This window comes from Delphinus delphis, chromosome 10 (genome assembly GCF_949987515.2).
Source record: "Delphinus delphis chromosome 10, mDelDel1.2, whole genome shotgun sequence".
In the NCBI taxonomy this organism is placed as follows: Eukaryota; Metazoa; Chordata; class Mammalia; order Artiodactyla; family Delphinidae; genus Delphinus; species Delphinus delphis.
The window spans coordinates 383,546-399,648 of record NC_082692.2 but is presented as its reverse complement, the minus strand read 5'-3'; the positions used below and the strand labels follow the sequence as shown (position 1 = coordinate 399,648).

Below are 16,103 nucleotides of genomic sequence, written 5' to 3'. Positions count from 1 at the left end.
ACCTTCGCTACCCGTCTTCGTTTTTCTCATGCTATTGATTTGTTGAAGACATGAGGCTGTTTGTCCTGTAGGATATCCCATATTCTGGATTTGACTCATTACTTCCTCATGGTGCCATTAGCTTATTTTACTCTCCATTGTATTGCTGGGACTTACCTGATTGGATACCAGTTAGGATTCAGTTTTGACCCTTGTGGCTACATGTGGTAGTGTGTGCTTCCGATCTTATCCCATCAGGAGACGTTAGTGTCTATTCTAACTGGAGAGAGACCCTGGGGTGTATATATAGACACTGGCAGTGTGTATATAGATACACTTTTGAAATCTCTGCTTTTTGTGTTTTGTGGATTTTGGTTTGGCTTTCTCCTGAAGTTCTCTATTTCATTAAGATTTTCATGCCTTTTAGAATTACATTATAATTGAAAAGTCATTAAAAATTCATTGTAATAGGCCCTTGTCGCCAGTTTCATTCACGCGTGTGTCCTACTTCTTTGTTTACGTTGATTCTTCAGTTATGCCTTTTCTGTGTTTTTAAAATTTGAAATTTTCCTCTTTGATCTAGTAGTTTGTAGTGGATTTTTGTTTTTTAAAGTTAGTTTCTAGTCTAACTATATTATGAAAAGAAAATGTGTTTCTTGATAGATACCAGTTTTCTGCAACTGCCTGTTCTCTTCAGGGCACACTGATTGGTGTATTATTATCAGTGCCTGATTAATTACTTATGTTATTTAAGTCTAGGTTATTTATAATAAACATGCCAGACAAATCTCCCTCTTTAATTTTGATTCTGTCAGTTTTTCTTTGTATGTAAAACATGTTTCCTTTGTAACTTTTGATGCTTGGATTCTCTTGATACTATATTACACTGTAAGGTAATAATAATAGCTGCAAAATTGGGGCACTTCCCAGGACTACCGCAGGTTTGGTGATCAGCGGGAAGAACTCAACAGTTGTGTACTCACAGTTGTGGTTTATTATAGCGAAGGGAGACAACTTAGCTCAGCCTGGGGAAGGGCACCTGGGGTGGGGCCAGGCAGTCCCACCCACAGGGAGCCCTGGTTGTCCTCTCGGGTGGAGTCATGTGGCACCGACCCTCCTGATAGTGATGTGAGATGGTGGCGTGGAGTGTTGCACCCAAGCCTGGGTCTGGAGTTTTTATCGGGACTCTGTCACATAGACACGAGCTGACTCCCAACAGCTGACCTCCATCTCCAGTCCCTCTGCAGATCGAGCCAATGCCAAGTGACCAAAGCCCTTACCATAAACCACGTTGTCAGACTGTGTGGTGCAGCCCCATCACAGAAGATGCTTGAAGAGCTTAGAGGTGACCTTCCAGCAGCCGAGGGCAAAGGCCAACCCCCTCTTTGGGCGAGATTAAATTCTTTACTGTACAGGATTAACATTCCATACCCTTCTTTTTGTATGCATTTGCTTGATGATATTATGCATTAAGTTCCTTTTAACCTTGAGAAATTTTGATTTTGTTTCTCTCTTATAAGCAAGAAATGGTAGGATTTATATTCTTTTATGCCGTTCTGAGAGGTTCTGCCTTTTCATAGAAGAATTTAAGCCATGTACATTTATCATAAGTGAAACTTCTGTCCTTTTGTTCTATAATTTTTTTTTTTCATTTTTACCTCTGCTATATGGACCATATTGTTTGCAGATTTGGAAGAAATGGTCTTACATTTTGTTACAGGTTGTCTCTGACTCCTGATGTGCATGACAACAGTTTGTCACATCTGCATTCCTCATGTGCTTTCCTTTTTTCTGGTCTTAATTTAATCTGAAGTCATAGACCTAGCTGCTTTTTTTTTTACCTTTTCTATTTTATGATTCTGTTTCTAGATTTATTCTTGTCTTTTGCATTTAATTTCATATTTACCACAGTTACTTAAAATTTACCATTTATACACATACATTTCATTGGCTTTACTGTTTGTTGCCAGTTGTGTATGTGTCATCTTTCCTCTTCGGATTTTTTGTTTTGTAACTCTGTGCGTTATCTGTTGAATTCCTGCATGCAGAAGTGTCTCTTGCTTTCATACAAAGCATGGTCTCTTGGCCATAAGAGAATGACTTTTAAAACATTGATTCAGGGTCTTTTAGTGTCACAGAGAGGAAATCCTGAGCCAGAGTAATTCTTTATTACTTGTAGGTGACTTGTTTATTTTTCTCTCTGCCTAAATGCTTAAGATATATTTGTTTAGCCTTAAATTATTTAAAAAAAAAACCCAAAACACCTTTTCAGGGTATATTGGAATGTAGGTCTTGCTTTTATTCATTTTACCCAACACTTGATGAGCTTTTAGAGCCTATAGACTCACACCTGCAGGCTCTGACACTTTTCTTTCGCTCGGTCAGCTGTCACTCCCTGGGGTGTCTCTGAGAGGCTTCTTCCCCTGCTGCTTCCCTGCACGGTGCCCAGGGGAGGAGCCCTCTGCTAATTTCCCTCCCTCTCCTGCATGCTGGGTGCTGGGAAATGGTGTTCTTAAACAGTCCTTTCCTTAAAGGGGTGTTGGAGGTGAGAACAGTAGGGGAGACTCTGTAGTCTTGAAGACTTGGGAAAAAGTCTGCAGGTGTGTCATGTCTGGGCCACCCTGTGTTACAGAGTTAGCTGGATAAATACCTTTCTCTGCCCTTTTGATATCAGCTGTGTTCTTCTCTTGACTGTAGTGGACTTTTTTCATACACAGTCCAAGGATTCTTTTCAGTGCATCCCAGTCAGTGTACGGTTGGCAGCAATTACCTTCTCGTATGGCTTTTATTTACCTTTAAGGTTTTATGCTGTTTTCTTTATTCCTTTGTGTACCATGAGTATTTTAATTAGAATTTGGCAAGAAGCGTGTCTGGCATAACTAATCTGCCAATGTTAACCTCGGTGTGTTCATTATTATAGTTTTTTCTTTACCATATCCTGCAAAAATATTCCCAGTAGCGTACTTCCCTTTCCCGTGGCTGTCACCCTGCTGTTCCCTTCCAGGCCTCAAAGCCTTGAAGCCCAGGTTCTCCCCCGTTGCGGTGGTGCCTGTGGGGCCTCCTTACAGGAAAGGCCGGCTGTTCCTCAGTCCCTCTGACCCTCACCTGGCCAATCATTTGTTTTAGTGGCAGGTCCAGCCCCATCAGCTGCTCCTTGTGAGAACAGCTGTGGGCCTGGCCTTCTTTACCATATACGCTAGGTGAGGGGTCGCCGAGGGAGGAGGCCCAGGCAGAGTGGCAGCGCGTACTGCTCAGAACACGCGTGGCCCTCCCTCCGTCCGTGCGTTGCTGCTGCTCCAGGAGCGGGTGCCACTCTGTTGAGGGGTGCAGATAACCTTGGCATGCGCTTATCCAGGACCCACTTTTCTAAGTGGGCTCCTTTGTACCTGCCAGTCTTCGAAGGAGTAGTGGGAATTATGTTGTTATTGTTTTCAGTATAACTGAGGAAGGAAAGAATTCATAGAGTACCCAACCAATTTAGATGTAATTTATGTATGATTTAGCCACTCTGATAAAAATTTGGTAGAGTAAGAAGTAGAGAACTAAATGTTTGAAAAGTTCTATATAAATCTGAGTTATTAATACATCTCAACCTAACCCTGCCTACTGTCCTATCTTAGTATTATCCTCAGAGGTCGGCAACTCGACCAAGTTGGGCCACACCTGTCTTTGTACACGTCAGGAGCTGAACATGCCTGTTTTTCAAGAGTTGTTTAAGAAAACAAGGGAGAAGAATGTGTGCTAGAGGCCCCCTGTGGCCCCCAAAGGCCTCAGTATTTACAGTGTGTTTCTTACAAAAGTAGTTTGCCAGTCTCTGGTGTAGCCTGAAATGCCTGCCGCACCCAGGCCGGTCACAGCATTCAGTGGTTAGAGCCTGCAGCTAGCTTGTGGATGGCCGTGTGCCTGACACTCCTGAGGGACTCCACCTGCACTCATGCCTTTCCTTAGTGCTCACCTAATAATGGCGTTATGTAAATGCTTACATAAATATTATGAATTCTTAAATTGAAATTAGAAAATTCGATGTCTACATTCTTCTGTCAGAGTTCAATAAAACAAATCATTTCTTTGAATCAGTAGGCAATCTTCCAGTAACTGATTTTTCTTTGAGTAGAACTTGCACATACACTTTTTTGTTTCCCAAATATAGATTTATGGTGTTCAGCTGCTTCACATATTTAAGTTTTAATACACGAGCAACTGTAACAAGCCTGTGACTGTGGACTGAGTTTTTTTTTTTTCTTGAGGTTTTCCTGCTTATCAAGGTCACAATTTTTTTAAATTAATTACTTTATTTTTGGCTGCGTTGGGTCTTTGTTGCGGAGTGCGGGCTTTCTCGTTGTGGTGAGCGGGAGCTACTCTTCTTTGCGGTGCACGGGCATTTCATCGCGGTGGCTTCTCTTGTTGCGGAGCACAGGCTCTAGGCACACGGACTTCAGTAGTTGTGGCGTGAGGGCTCAGTAGTTGTGGCTCGCGGGCTCTAGAGCGCAGGCTCAGTAGTTGTGGCGCAAGGGCTTAGTTGCTCCGTGGCATGTGGGATCTTCCCGGACCAGGGCTCGAACCCGTGTCCCCTGCATTGGCAGGTGGATTCTTAACCACTGCGCCACCAGGGAAGCCCCCAAGTTGCTTATTGAGTTATACTATTTAAAAATGTTTTCAGAGAAAATAAAAGGTCAAGTGACCCAGACCTTGGGTTATTTGCATTAGTTTTCTGGAAAATAGGATTGCCTTTATCAGATCCTAGTGTCTCTGGGTCCTCATGCTGGCTGACAGCCTGACGGGTCTGCTGTGTGGAGATGGGCCCAGGAAGCCGCTTTGTGGCAGAACAGGGCTGTGAGCCATGCAGCAGCCTGGACCTGTGGAGTGGCGAGGGGCCTGTCAGTAGCAGAGAATGTGGCTGGGGACTCATTTAGCGCAGACTCTGACTTAGAAGCAGCATTCGAGCAGAAGCTCTCAGGTGTAACCTTTTAACTGCCACCGATAGACCGGGAGCGATGACCACCTAATAACATGCCACGTGGCCACTGGCTCCCTTCCAGCCAGGACTGTCAGAAACACAGCAGCCTTTGCTCAGGAGCAGTGCGAACAGATGTGCTTGTTTGAAACATAGGCGTCCTTCTAGTTTCGCTTTTTAATATTTGGGCTTTTTTATCTCCATTCCTTAAAGATAGGAAAGTTCTTTTCCATTTAACTTAATCAGTTCAAGGTATGTGGAAATGTTTTATGTCATCACATAATCCAAATTTAAAATATTAGATGAATAACTTTTCATTCCTGAATCAACCAAGACAATTAAAAATGCAGTAGTTGGTTTTTCCCCCCAAATATATATATTTTTCTTCCTATGAATGTGTTTTTTTCAACAGAGAAGTAATATATTTTTAGAGTTTCATGCAAAATTTGAGGTTGTTTTACAAAAAAGTATAAAAAAGGACAAGATTAAGAGTAGAAACTAATTAAAAGAAGTCGTCGATGTTCAAAGCTCATTTGACCCAGAATTCCCTAACCAGTGAGTCAAGGGAAACCAACTAAATTGTAATTGATTAAAGAAACACACATCAGGTTTTTTTTTTTTTTTTTTTCCATCAGTTTTGCTTAGACAGACTTTTTTCCCCTGTAAATCTGCCACTCCTGACTGGTGGGTTGAGGCAGAACCTGTCAGTTCCTTCTAAGGAGGAGTTTGAATGTTAGAGAAGAGCTCATGTCCTGGAGTGCTGCTGCCCTGGAGTCCTGCCGGGATGCTGGGGAGTGAGCTGTCCTGCAGCGGAGTGTGTGCTGGAGCATGTCCGGGAAAGGCATAGAATCCTGGCTGTCTCAGCAGCTGTTATTTTGGAAAGAAGTCTTGTATTTGCAACTGAATGCAGTTCCCCACTGACATAGTAGTTCTGTTGTTCCCAGTTTACAGATGTGGAAACAAAGGCTGAGGGGGTTTGGGTCACCTGTCCATGCAGTGTGGGCAGGATGTGGTGAAGCTTCTGGTCCTGGGATCATACCGCTTGAGCTCAAATTTGGGGTTTGGCTTTGTGACCTTGGTCAACTTATTTAATTTTACTGAGCTGTGGTTTTCCCATCTATGAAATAGAAATAACATTAGAAGCTCATCATTGGCTTCTTACCAGATGTGCGTCGTGCGTTAGAAACTTATCATGGTGCTCTGCTTATGGTCATGTCTCGATAATATGTGCCTTGCTATTTTTATTACTTTTACTGTGTCACAGTTTTGCATTTGCAATTGTATTTGGAGATTTGTTTTGAAATTTTTCTTAATGAGTCACCTGAGCAAGCCTGATCTGCTGTTTAAAGCCTCCTCTTCAGTAGGTAAAAGTTTTTAAATATAAATTAACGCTTTCCTAATACTCTTTATCAGAGTCATTCAGATGTGCGTCAGTGTTAGCAAACAACTCCAGTGTAATTCGTACATCCACAAATTGACGTATTGGTAGATGTTACTAGATATTTCTTGAGAACCTCCAGGGAAATAATTACAGACTAAATAGAATATGTATAATATGTATTTTGCCATGTTAAATCCCAAGGCTGAAATTAAATATTTTGAGGTTGATAGATATCAAATAGTAGTATTTCTATTTTGTAGTTGGTGAAACTGAGAAATAGAATGACTTTCTTATGGCCAGATATCAAAGATATTAGTTATTTAAGCCTCACTTTTCGTTTTTAATTCAACCGTCTTTACCACTCAGCCTTGGTGATCAGATGATTAAGTATGTGTATTATGTACTATTTTAATAGCATTAAACTACCATGACTTAATACTGGTGTCTGCTGGTTACTTTGCAGAGTTTGTGCAGAGTTTTTGTGTTTGTGCTTCTTTCTAGCACTGAAAATATGACCATTTTTTATGCTGTTTAAAAACGTCATTTTGACGTAATGTTTTCCCACCCATTAAAATAGCCTATATTTTAACTAGATCCTTTTTTCTAGCCATCCATCAGAAACTAGAAGCGGATGGAACGGAAAAAGTTGAAGGATCCATGACGCAGAAACTGGAGAATGTTCTGAACAGTAAGTTTTGTCCTACTACCCAAAACTATTTATGGACTTCATAACACGCTTTGATACAGTTCTTGGACCTGGTTTCACAGAACAAGGCAGTAAGTTGTATTTTAGTATTTATTTCTAAATAGTAGTGATTTAATGAACATAAAGGGAAATAAAAACATTGAAAATGAATGTTCTCTTTCTGTTTGCATTTTATTTATGAGAACTCATCATTTGAAAGCAAGCCAGTGTACTTCTTAAAAAGTAAAATTTGTTACCATAAAGGAGGCCAGAATATAAATAGCATCATCAAAGATAGAAAAATGCTGCAGCAGTAACCAAGATTGTCATTGACCAAAACCTGAAAAAGCATCTTCAAGAACGTGCCATCGTCAATGCAGATAACATCAGCTACTAGAGTGACAGATACCGAGCTGCTGTCTATTTATTTGTGCCTTACCTTTTTCCAAAACAACTTTAAGGCAGCTGCATACTTGAGTGTTTCCAACTCTGAGACATTTTGTAGGAATTGTAGGCCAAGAGAAACTGATACATGCAATTTGAGGCCCTGTCCACCTCCCCTTCTTTTTTCTGACATCTGTACTTGCAGCTACTTATCCTACTGATTTAGAAGAAACTCATCAGATAAATCAATCCCTATGATAATATTAGTGGCTTAAAAGTAAATTATTCTCTTCCACGTATGTAGTAAAAACATTTGACAAGGAGCAGTAACGCCCAGGGGACTCTCCTAGTCTTCAAGTATAAGCATATATAGCATATGATTTCTCCAGGAGGTAGAGTAGGCTCGAGAATAACGGAAACATTTAAGAACCCCGGCATCGGCTCTTTAGTGATTCTATAAATGCAGGACTGTGATAGCAAGTCAGTTTTGCACGTCTAGCTTAATTTAGTCCCATCAGCAAAAGTTTCTGAGCTTTTTTGTAAATATCTATTTGTCAATGACAAATATCTAAACCTGGGGATAGCTCTAATAATAAAAGTGTTTCCTAGAAAGAAGCTTTAATTTGATACAGGCTTTCCTTGGTAGTAGAATTTGAGCACTTGGATTTCATCCCAAAATTTATGAGTTTAACAGCACTTTAAATTTTTTGGTCTCTGGTTGTTGGTATTACTATCATCATCATCACCATTTTGCCTTGGGATTTTACCTCGTTCCTCGTTCTCATCTGAGAACCAAGTCACCAGCTTTGTTCAAATGGCTATATTCTGAATTCAGCCCAAGTGAGCATTTACTAAAGCTATTTCTATATTAACATAGACATTTTAAGGTCTTGGATGGATATTTTCTGTTTAGGGATGTTATTTTCCCTGGAGAAGTTGCCGTCAAACCATGATATCTGTTTAAAAAAAAGATTATGTCAGTAACTTTTAAAAGGTGGCTTGTGAGAACAATCTGGCTTAGTAAGTATCTCATTGTATCAGTAGAAGAAAATGGATATTTGCTCAGGTTTGGAAAAAATCATGATCTGTTTCATGGGTGAGCCCTGGCATAGTACGTTAATGTAATTTTTTTCTTTTCAGTAGTTTAGGTAATTCTCCTTTGGGACTTGTGGTATAAAATTTGTAAGGGAAATGGTTTTACTTCTGTTCCTTTATAAGCACAAACTTTTTCTAGAAATGTGTCCTTTTACCTTTCTACTGAAATTTGCTCTTTTTTGGGTAAAGTTGGCTTAACGTGAGTGTCACTTCTTTGAGACTCAGGACTTTTCTGGGATAAAAATTTCCTGTAGATTATATTCCTTTGTAACAATCCGTTTTTCCTAGAAACACTTTTATGTCAACTGGATGTTGATGTTTGCTATCTTAGGGTAAGTCGTGTTAGTTTAGGTCAGCTTGGCGAACATTTGTAAGACTGGTTGTGTCAAGTGCCGTGCAGGGTCCAGCGTCGAGCTTGGAGCTGGGAGGGATGTGGCTGCCGCCCAACAAGCAGGTCCCCTGCCCCGACGGCGTGCCCAGGTCACCGATTCACCGATCTTCAGGAGCTGTACCGCTGGGGAACTGAAACAGAAATTTTGCAGGAGTGCAAATGTAGTCTGGTTTGCTTAAATTATATATTTTTTCTTTGTTTTGAATTTCTGTTTCTCCATTTATTTATTTATTAGCATCTTTATTGGAGTATAATTGCTTTACAGTGGTGTGTTAGTTTCTGCTGTGTAACAAAGTGAATCAGCTATACGTACACATATATCCCCGTGTCTCCTCCCTCTAGCATCTCCCTCCCACCCTCCCTATCCCACCCCTCTAGGTGGTCACAGAGCACCGAGCTGATCTCCCTGTGCTATGCGGCTGCTTCCCACTGGCATTTGGTCGTGTATATATGTCCATGCCACTCTCTCACTTCGTCCCAGCTTCCCCTTCCCCCTCCCCGTGTCCTCAAGTCCATTCTCTACATCTGCTTAGATTATATTAATGCTTTAATCTTGTGTATAATTACATACTAACTTATGTGCATTTTCCCTGAGTTATTTTAAATGAAAGTTTTTTAAATTTGGGCAACCTTTTCCACTTTGTTTCTAAAGGGTGATGTTGACTAAGAAATTCAGTCCCTTTTGTTCAGAATTTATCAATGTTGAAGCCTTTCATTGAAATTCTTTTTTGTTTTCACTGATACATGCTTCTCATATTTGCCTTGGTATTTAATAATTCCTTCTTGATTTCAAGCCAGTGATGAAGTGATGACTGTTAATTTCTATCAGATCCACATATCTCACTCTGTGTTGTTACCTGTTCCAAGAGCATAGAACAGCACCGTCCAACAGAACTTCTGCCATGATGGAAATGTAGCTCTTGAGCACTTAAAATGGAACTAGTATTGCTGAGGAATTTAATTTTTATTCAATCTTAATAATTTGGCTTTTAAGTCGAAGTAGCCCCGTGTGGCTGGTGCGGCTGGGCTAGGCAGGCAGGTGCGGGGAGGGACCCTGTGGTCTAGGTGTGTGTCGCCAGAGCTGGGACAGCTAGACCTCTGTGCCCCTCACTGGTGTCAGGGCTTGCTCCCACAGTCCACAGATGCTCAGCCCCTGCGGTAACCCCGGGAGGCTTGTGCTGTAACCCGCATTTTATTGACGAAAAACTGAGGCTCAGAAGGATTGAACGCGTTACCTAAAGTCACGTCAGCAGTAAGTGGCAGAGCTGGGATCTGTGTCTGTGCATCTGGCTCTGAGCCTGCGCTTTAAACTACAGACTGCCTTGCTGGTTTGGGATGCGTGGGTTTCAGTGACCAGTATTCTTGCCACGTTGCATCAAGCACACACCTGGTTGCTAGCTCTGCGGTCCACTGAACGTTCGGCAGTAACATGCCCAGCTGCTCTTCCTGCAGAGTCGGGGGGACCCACTGCAGACGCTTGCCAGGTCCTGCTCAGACAGCAGAGTGTGCCTGTGGGCAGCCTCCTCGTCTCCCAGAGAGAAGCTTGCAGACATTTCGCAGACATGGAGACTCAGAAGGGGAAGTTGGCCCACAGAGATGAAAGTGCATCAGAAAAGGGAAAGTGATGACAGTGTGAGTGGAATTCAAATCCAGCACGACTTGGGTTGTAGAAGTGGCTGTGGTGGGGTGTGGACACTGGGAGGCCCGAGGAGCTCAGTGAGGGTGGCCTTCCCCACCGAAGCCAGGAAGGTGTGACGAGGAGGTAAGGCTGTCCCAGAGGGAGTGAGGCCGACGGAGCGCTCAGAGCTGACCAGTGAAGCTGGAAGTACAGCAGACAGACGTGGAAACGAGCGTCATTGTTTGTCAGAGCGCAGAAAAGATGCTTGATACGTGCTGTAAACTTTATGACAAGAAGAGGCGGGCTATCTTGATGATAAATTTTACAAAGAAATTAAACATTGAATTTTCAGTTTCTAATGTTTTTTATTATAGTGTGCTAAATAAAAATTAGTTTTACTGTTTTTTCATTTTCTTATTGATCTATAACCAACAGTAAGCAAGTTTTTAATGTTTCAGCAAAAATTTTCTAAGTCACAGAACAAGCGTCGTTTTCGCATTGATTATTAGGATTGCTTGCTCTGCTCGGTTCAGCTGCCCGATCACTGACGTGGTCCTGCACATGGGCTCTGTGCTGTCTCTCCCTCAGGGGACAGAGTCCTGGGCACTGGTTCTGAGGCTGGTTTCTGGCACTTGCCCTGTAAGCGTTTATTGAGCACTCTTATTCCTCTTCAGGGACAGGAGGATGAAACTTTGTGCTTTGCTTCCGAGAGTTTATAATCCAGTGAAAAAGTAGGACCAGATAGGTAGGGGATTAAATTGTGGTGTGACAGTGCTCTGCTGGTAGGGGTCCCGGAGCCCCGATGGAGGGAGGACGGGGGAGGACTGCGAGCCTCAGGAGAGGAGGGGGACAGGCCAGGCAGGCTGACATTGGCCGGTGGGCACTAAGTGGGCCCAGGTGCATCCCGGGCGGGGCAGGCCGCGCGAGGAGGAAGGCGCTGACCTCAGGGGAGATGGCTGTGGGCCATGAAGCAGGACCGAGTACCCTGGGGTGCAGACGTGAGGGCTGAGGCTGCCGGGTAGAGGGGTCTGCTCATGACAAGCTCTCTGTGCGGCGTTGTGGAGTTTGTCTTTATCTTGAGAATACTGGTGAGCCGTGGGAGGATTTTACATAAGGAATTCACATGGTGAACTTTTAAAAAAACATTCTGTCATCTGTCCAGAGAATGCACTGGAGGGAGCTGGATAGAGACCAGAAGAGAAACCAGTAGAAGTGTGCACTGGTGACGTGACAGCGGTTTGTAGGACCCCAGCGTCAGGCCTGGCTGGGAACAAGCACTAGGTGACTCAGGTAGTGACCTTGTTCATGTAATGTCGCCCTGTAATGTCAGATAGCTGCCTGTCTGGCCGTTTTCTGGAGTCTGTTAAGAGAAACGAGACATACAGTAGGTTGTTCAGTCTCTTTGTGTCCTGGTTTTGCTATGAATTTAAGTATACGTTGAAAAGTTACCTTAAATTTCATTCAGCTTCATTGTTCCTGGGGTAAATTGTGTCGTGAGTGTGTAGGGGGAAGCCTCCTCCCATCCCCCCCTCCCCCCAGCTCCCATCAAGCAGAGACGCAGGTTATACATCACCCGTACTGTCCTCTGTGCTGGGTGCCAGTGCCATGAAAAGGGGCCAGAGAGAGCTTCGTGTTTACTTTAATAAACATGCTTGAAATGACCAGGCGCCATCAGAAGTACATGACTAGCTTTTGTGGATGACGGGTTCCTGGCACAGTTACAGTGTTTTTCCATCTTTGAGGGCAGGTATGAGTTTGATTGGTCAGTGGGCAGTACTGCAGTGACTTGTCTTCCCATCTTATTCTCCAGCTCTGCTGAGATATAGTTGACACAGGACATTGTGCAAGTTTAAGGTGCGGAGTGTGATGGTTAGATACCTGTCTGTGATGCCGCGTGTTCACCCCACCCCCACCCCCGCCAGCGCTGTCACCCCACGTAATTCCATTTGTTTGTGATGAGAATGTTTGAGATTTCCTCTTGAAGCCACTTTCAGGCTACAGTACAGCATTGTTAGCTCTGTTTCCGATGCTGTGCATCACATCCTCAGAGCGCATCCATCTCCCCGAGGCCCCAGCCCGGCCTGCTTACAAGAGCTCGGCTTTTCAGGCTCCACGTGTAAGTGGAGCCACTCAGGGTCTGTCTTCCTGTGACTGCACGTGGCGTGGAGCCCTCCGGGTCCATCCGCATCTCCCTGTCTCATGCTGAGGAAAATATCACTGCCCTGCCAGCCCAGCTGAGGCCAGTGTCATTGCTGTCAGTGCAGGGGGGGCATCCATCCCCCAGACCATGACGCAGTGTCCCTGCGGGGGGAAGGGGAGAGCCTTCAGCCTGCACGTGCCCAGGGCTGCTCGTGGGCTGGCACAGGTGGCCTTCAGGGCGGCCCTGCCTCCGCTCGTGGGGCCAGCGCGCCCTTCTCCTCTCAGCTGCCCTCAGGTGTGGCTGGTGAGCTGCTGCTGCTTTTTTATCCGCTTGCACAAATCTCGGTTTCCCTGCTTTCGTTTCGTTTCTTACTGTCTATAATCATCCAGTTATCAGAGCTATGAACTCCCAGAATTTTATTGTGAATGCAGTAAAGTTTGCAACAGAATAATTTATGGACAGAAATTATCTATAAATTAAAATCATAATTTCATGACTTAAAATTTGTACGTAAATTAGAATTCTCTATATGTATACATTTTTGTGTAACTAAATTAAATTTTAATTTTATAGTTTATAATTTCTGCCTATAAGTTTTTCTGTATTAAATATTTATATTTTATTTAATTTTAAGCAAATTTTCTACCTGTGCTTGTTATAACTTTTAGGGGAGTTTGAAATTATTAGTTTGTATTTTTTTATTGTCTTTAAAATAAGATGAAAAAAAATCTAGTTTTGATATCTTGTACTCCTTCATTGTAGAGAAAGTGCTTGGGGATTTAACATCCGCAGCGCACACATAAGTAATCAACCTTTAAAAATATTCAGTCCCCATTCACGTATCTAATTCATTCATGAAGCCTCAATTCGTGAAGTTTATTTCTAAATGATAAACAAATGCTTAATATTAATTTTCTTCCAAGAAAAATACTTTTAACCTTAATCACATTTCCAGTATTCATTTAGTCATCATTATATGGTTTGGTGGCAAGAAAGGAATATATTTTTTTTCTCAGAGTAGAAATTTAGTATTCTACATTAAATAGCAGGTGGTGAAAATAGCTGTCCTGACAAAACAAAGTTTTTATACCAGGCCTTTAAAATTTCAACAGAATTTAAACATTATTTAGATAAAACAATTATGTTACAAAGATGACTTTTAACACACTCAGGCCACCCACAGTGTGGACCAGAGAATGCGGCATGCCAGCCACCCAGCGAGACTGAGGTCGTTTTTTTTCATCTTTGCTTAAAGTATAGTCACTAGACCAGATAATGTAGAAACTTTTTATGAGCAGTGGTCAAACAGCCAAAAAAAGTTTATCCTTTTTCTTCCCTTTCCTTGTGACTAATTAAAAATAATTCACAAGTTGAAAAAGCTTAACTATTTTTGTACACGGTAAATTTTGTTTTAGATAAAGAAACTCTTTCATACAGTGATTCATAGAGTTTGAGGTCTTTAAGGTAAAAAAAATACATATATATAGAATGTCCAGTCTGCGTATCATTTTAAGAAATATTAAGCTGATTTAAGAAATATTCATTAATAGTGGTGTGTTAAAGTTTGACACTTTAAATTGCTTATATCATTTTTTGTGCCTGCTACATAATTAGATAATTTTATGTAGAAGTAGGATTAGGTCTAAAATATTTCTTTTGAACAACTTTTCTGAAAAATTTTTTCCGTTTTTTTTTATTACTATGGATCTGTAAATATTGAATCCAGAGAATTTAACTAGTGTACTTGTGTGTGCACGCGTGTATGTGTGTGGGTTTTAACCTGTTGTCTGAATTAATGAAATAACCTAAGGTTCCATAATGCTGTAAAACTTAAAAGAAGCTAAAATAAACGTAGATTGACATTAGACAATTTATTTGGGCCCGGTAAGTGTGGTTATTCTTAATTGGATACCATTAACTGGTATGCACATATGAAAAGACTTCAGAGGCAAAAAGGAAATTGTATTTTAGCAAATCGTAAAAAAAAACTCCAATATAGCTGACTTTTAGAAAAGTTTACTGAGTTTTAATATTAAGTGCAATAGCAGTCTTAACATTTTATTTCTTTTGTCCAGTGACACATTTTCTGATTAAAATTAGTTTTTATCTAAGTTTCTTTTTGTCCTTTTAAAATAGGAGCAAGTAACACCGCAGACACATTATTTCAAGAAGTCTTGGGTCGTAAGGACAAGGCGGATTCCACTAGAAATGCGCTCAATGTGCTGCAGCGATTTAAGTTTCTCTTCAACCTTCCTCTAAGTATTGAAAGGAATATCCAGAAGGTAGAGTGCATATTTGTGTACCTATGGTCGTAGATGTCATAAATTTTAAAGAGTTGTTAAGATGTTTTTTATCTTAACCAAATGTCTTCATTAAACTTTACTGACAGTCTCCAAAATGTTTCTTTATTTTAAAGGGTGATTATGATGTGGTTATTAATGATTATGAAAAGGCCAAGTCACTTTTTGGGAAAACGGAGGTGCAAGTTTTCAAGAAATGTAAGATTTGTTTATTACTTTTAGATTTTCTACTTTGCTTTTACAGGAAGAATGTGGAATGTAGTCTGCAAAGAATGTTACATTCGTTTTAGTTTTTGTTTATATGGTGCCCTTTCTCAGGTGTAAGACAGTTACTTCAGAAGTAACAGGATGGCTTTTCTTACTAAGATGGAGTGAAAACTGTAGGATAGGTTAGTCTTGGACATTCTTTGCTGCTTGTTAATCATGTTGCTATTTAAAGTCTTTTCTACTGGAAAGAATCAATTATAGATATTTTACAGAAACATAAATCTACATTTTAATCTTCCCTCTTCAGAAAGACCAATATATTTATGAATTCTAACCCTACTTTAAAGTAAACTAAACAACTTTTGAAATTATCTCTAAGGCTAGAGTTACAGAAAATAAGAAAAGCCTAAAATGCCTTATGGTCATGCCTTATTAACTAGGAGAAATATCACAGGGCTTGATTAAATTTGTAAATAATTTTATTTTTATTGTGATAAATTTACATGCAGTGATATGCACAGGCTTACATGTTGCAGCTCAGTGAGTTTGACAAATACCCACGCCCATGGAACCCACACCCTGGAGAGAGCGTTTTCATCACTCCTGAAATTTCCCTCTTGCCTCTTCTCAGTCGCCCCTCTACCCCAAGGCAGCCACTGTTCTGCTTTCCGTAATTGGATTTTAAATTTTCATTCTGTAAGTTGTGTAATTCTTTCCTTTTTAAACAGATTATGCTGAAGTAGAAACACGGATTGAAGCTTTGAGAGAATTACTTCTGGATAAGTTGCTTGAGACACCATCGACCTTACATGACCAAAAACGTTATATAAGGTAAACCTTCTGCAAGAATTTTGACAAATCACATGTGTCTGGATAGTGCTGCATACATCATGTAACTCTTGAAGCTGATTTGGGGGAAATTGGGAGACTGATGAAACGGTAAAAGGGAAGACAAGTAGCAGAAGTTTA

At 41.3% G+C, this 16,103-nt stretch overlaps 1 protein-coding gene across 7 annotated transcripts in view; it reads left to right on the top strand.

Moving 5' to 3' along the window:
* EXOC2 (exocyst complex component 2) overlaps positions 1-16,103 on the top strand; it is a 154,752-nt gene that overhangs the window by 52,734 nt on the left and 85,915 nt on the right. For all 7 annotated transcript variants that reach the window (XM_060023750.2, XM_060023749.2, XM_060023751.2 and 4 more), the window contains 4 exons: positions 6,922-7,002; positions 14,764-14,909; positions 15,044-15,125; positions 15,863-15,965. In XM_060023750.2, coding sequence (XP_059879733.1) covers positions 6,922-7,002; positions 14,764-14,909; positions 15,044-15,125; positions 15,863-15,965 — 412 coding nt within the window. The remainder of the gene's footprint in view (positions 1-6,921; positions 7,003-14,763; positions 14,910-15,043; positions 15,126-15,862; positions 15,966-16,103) is intronic.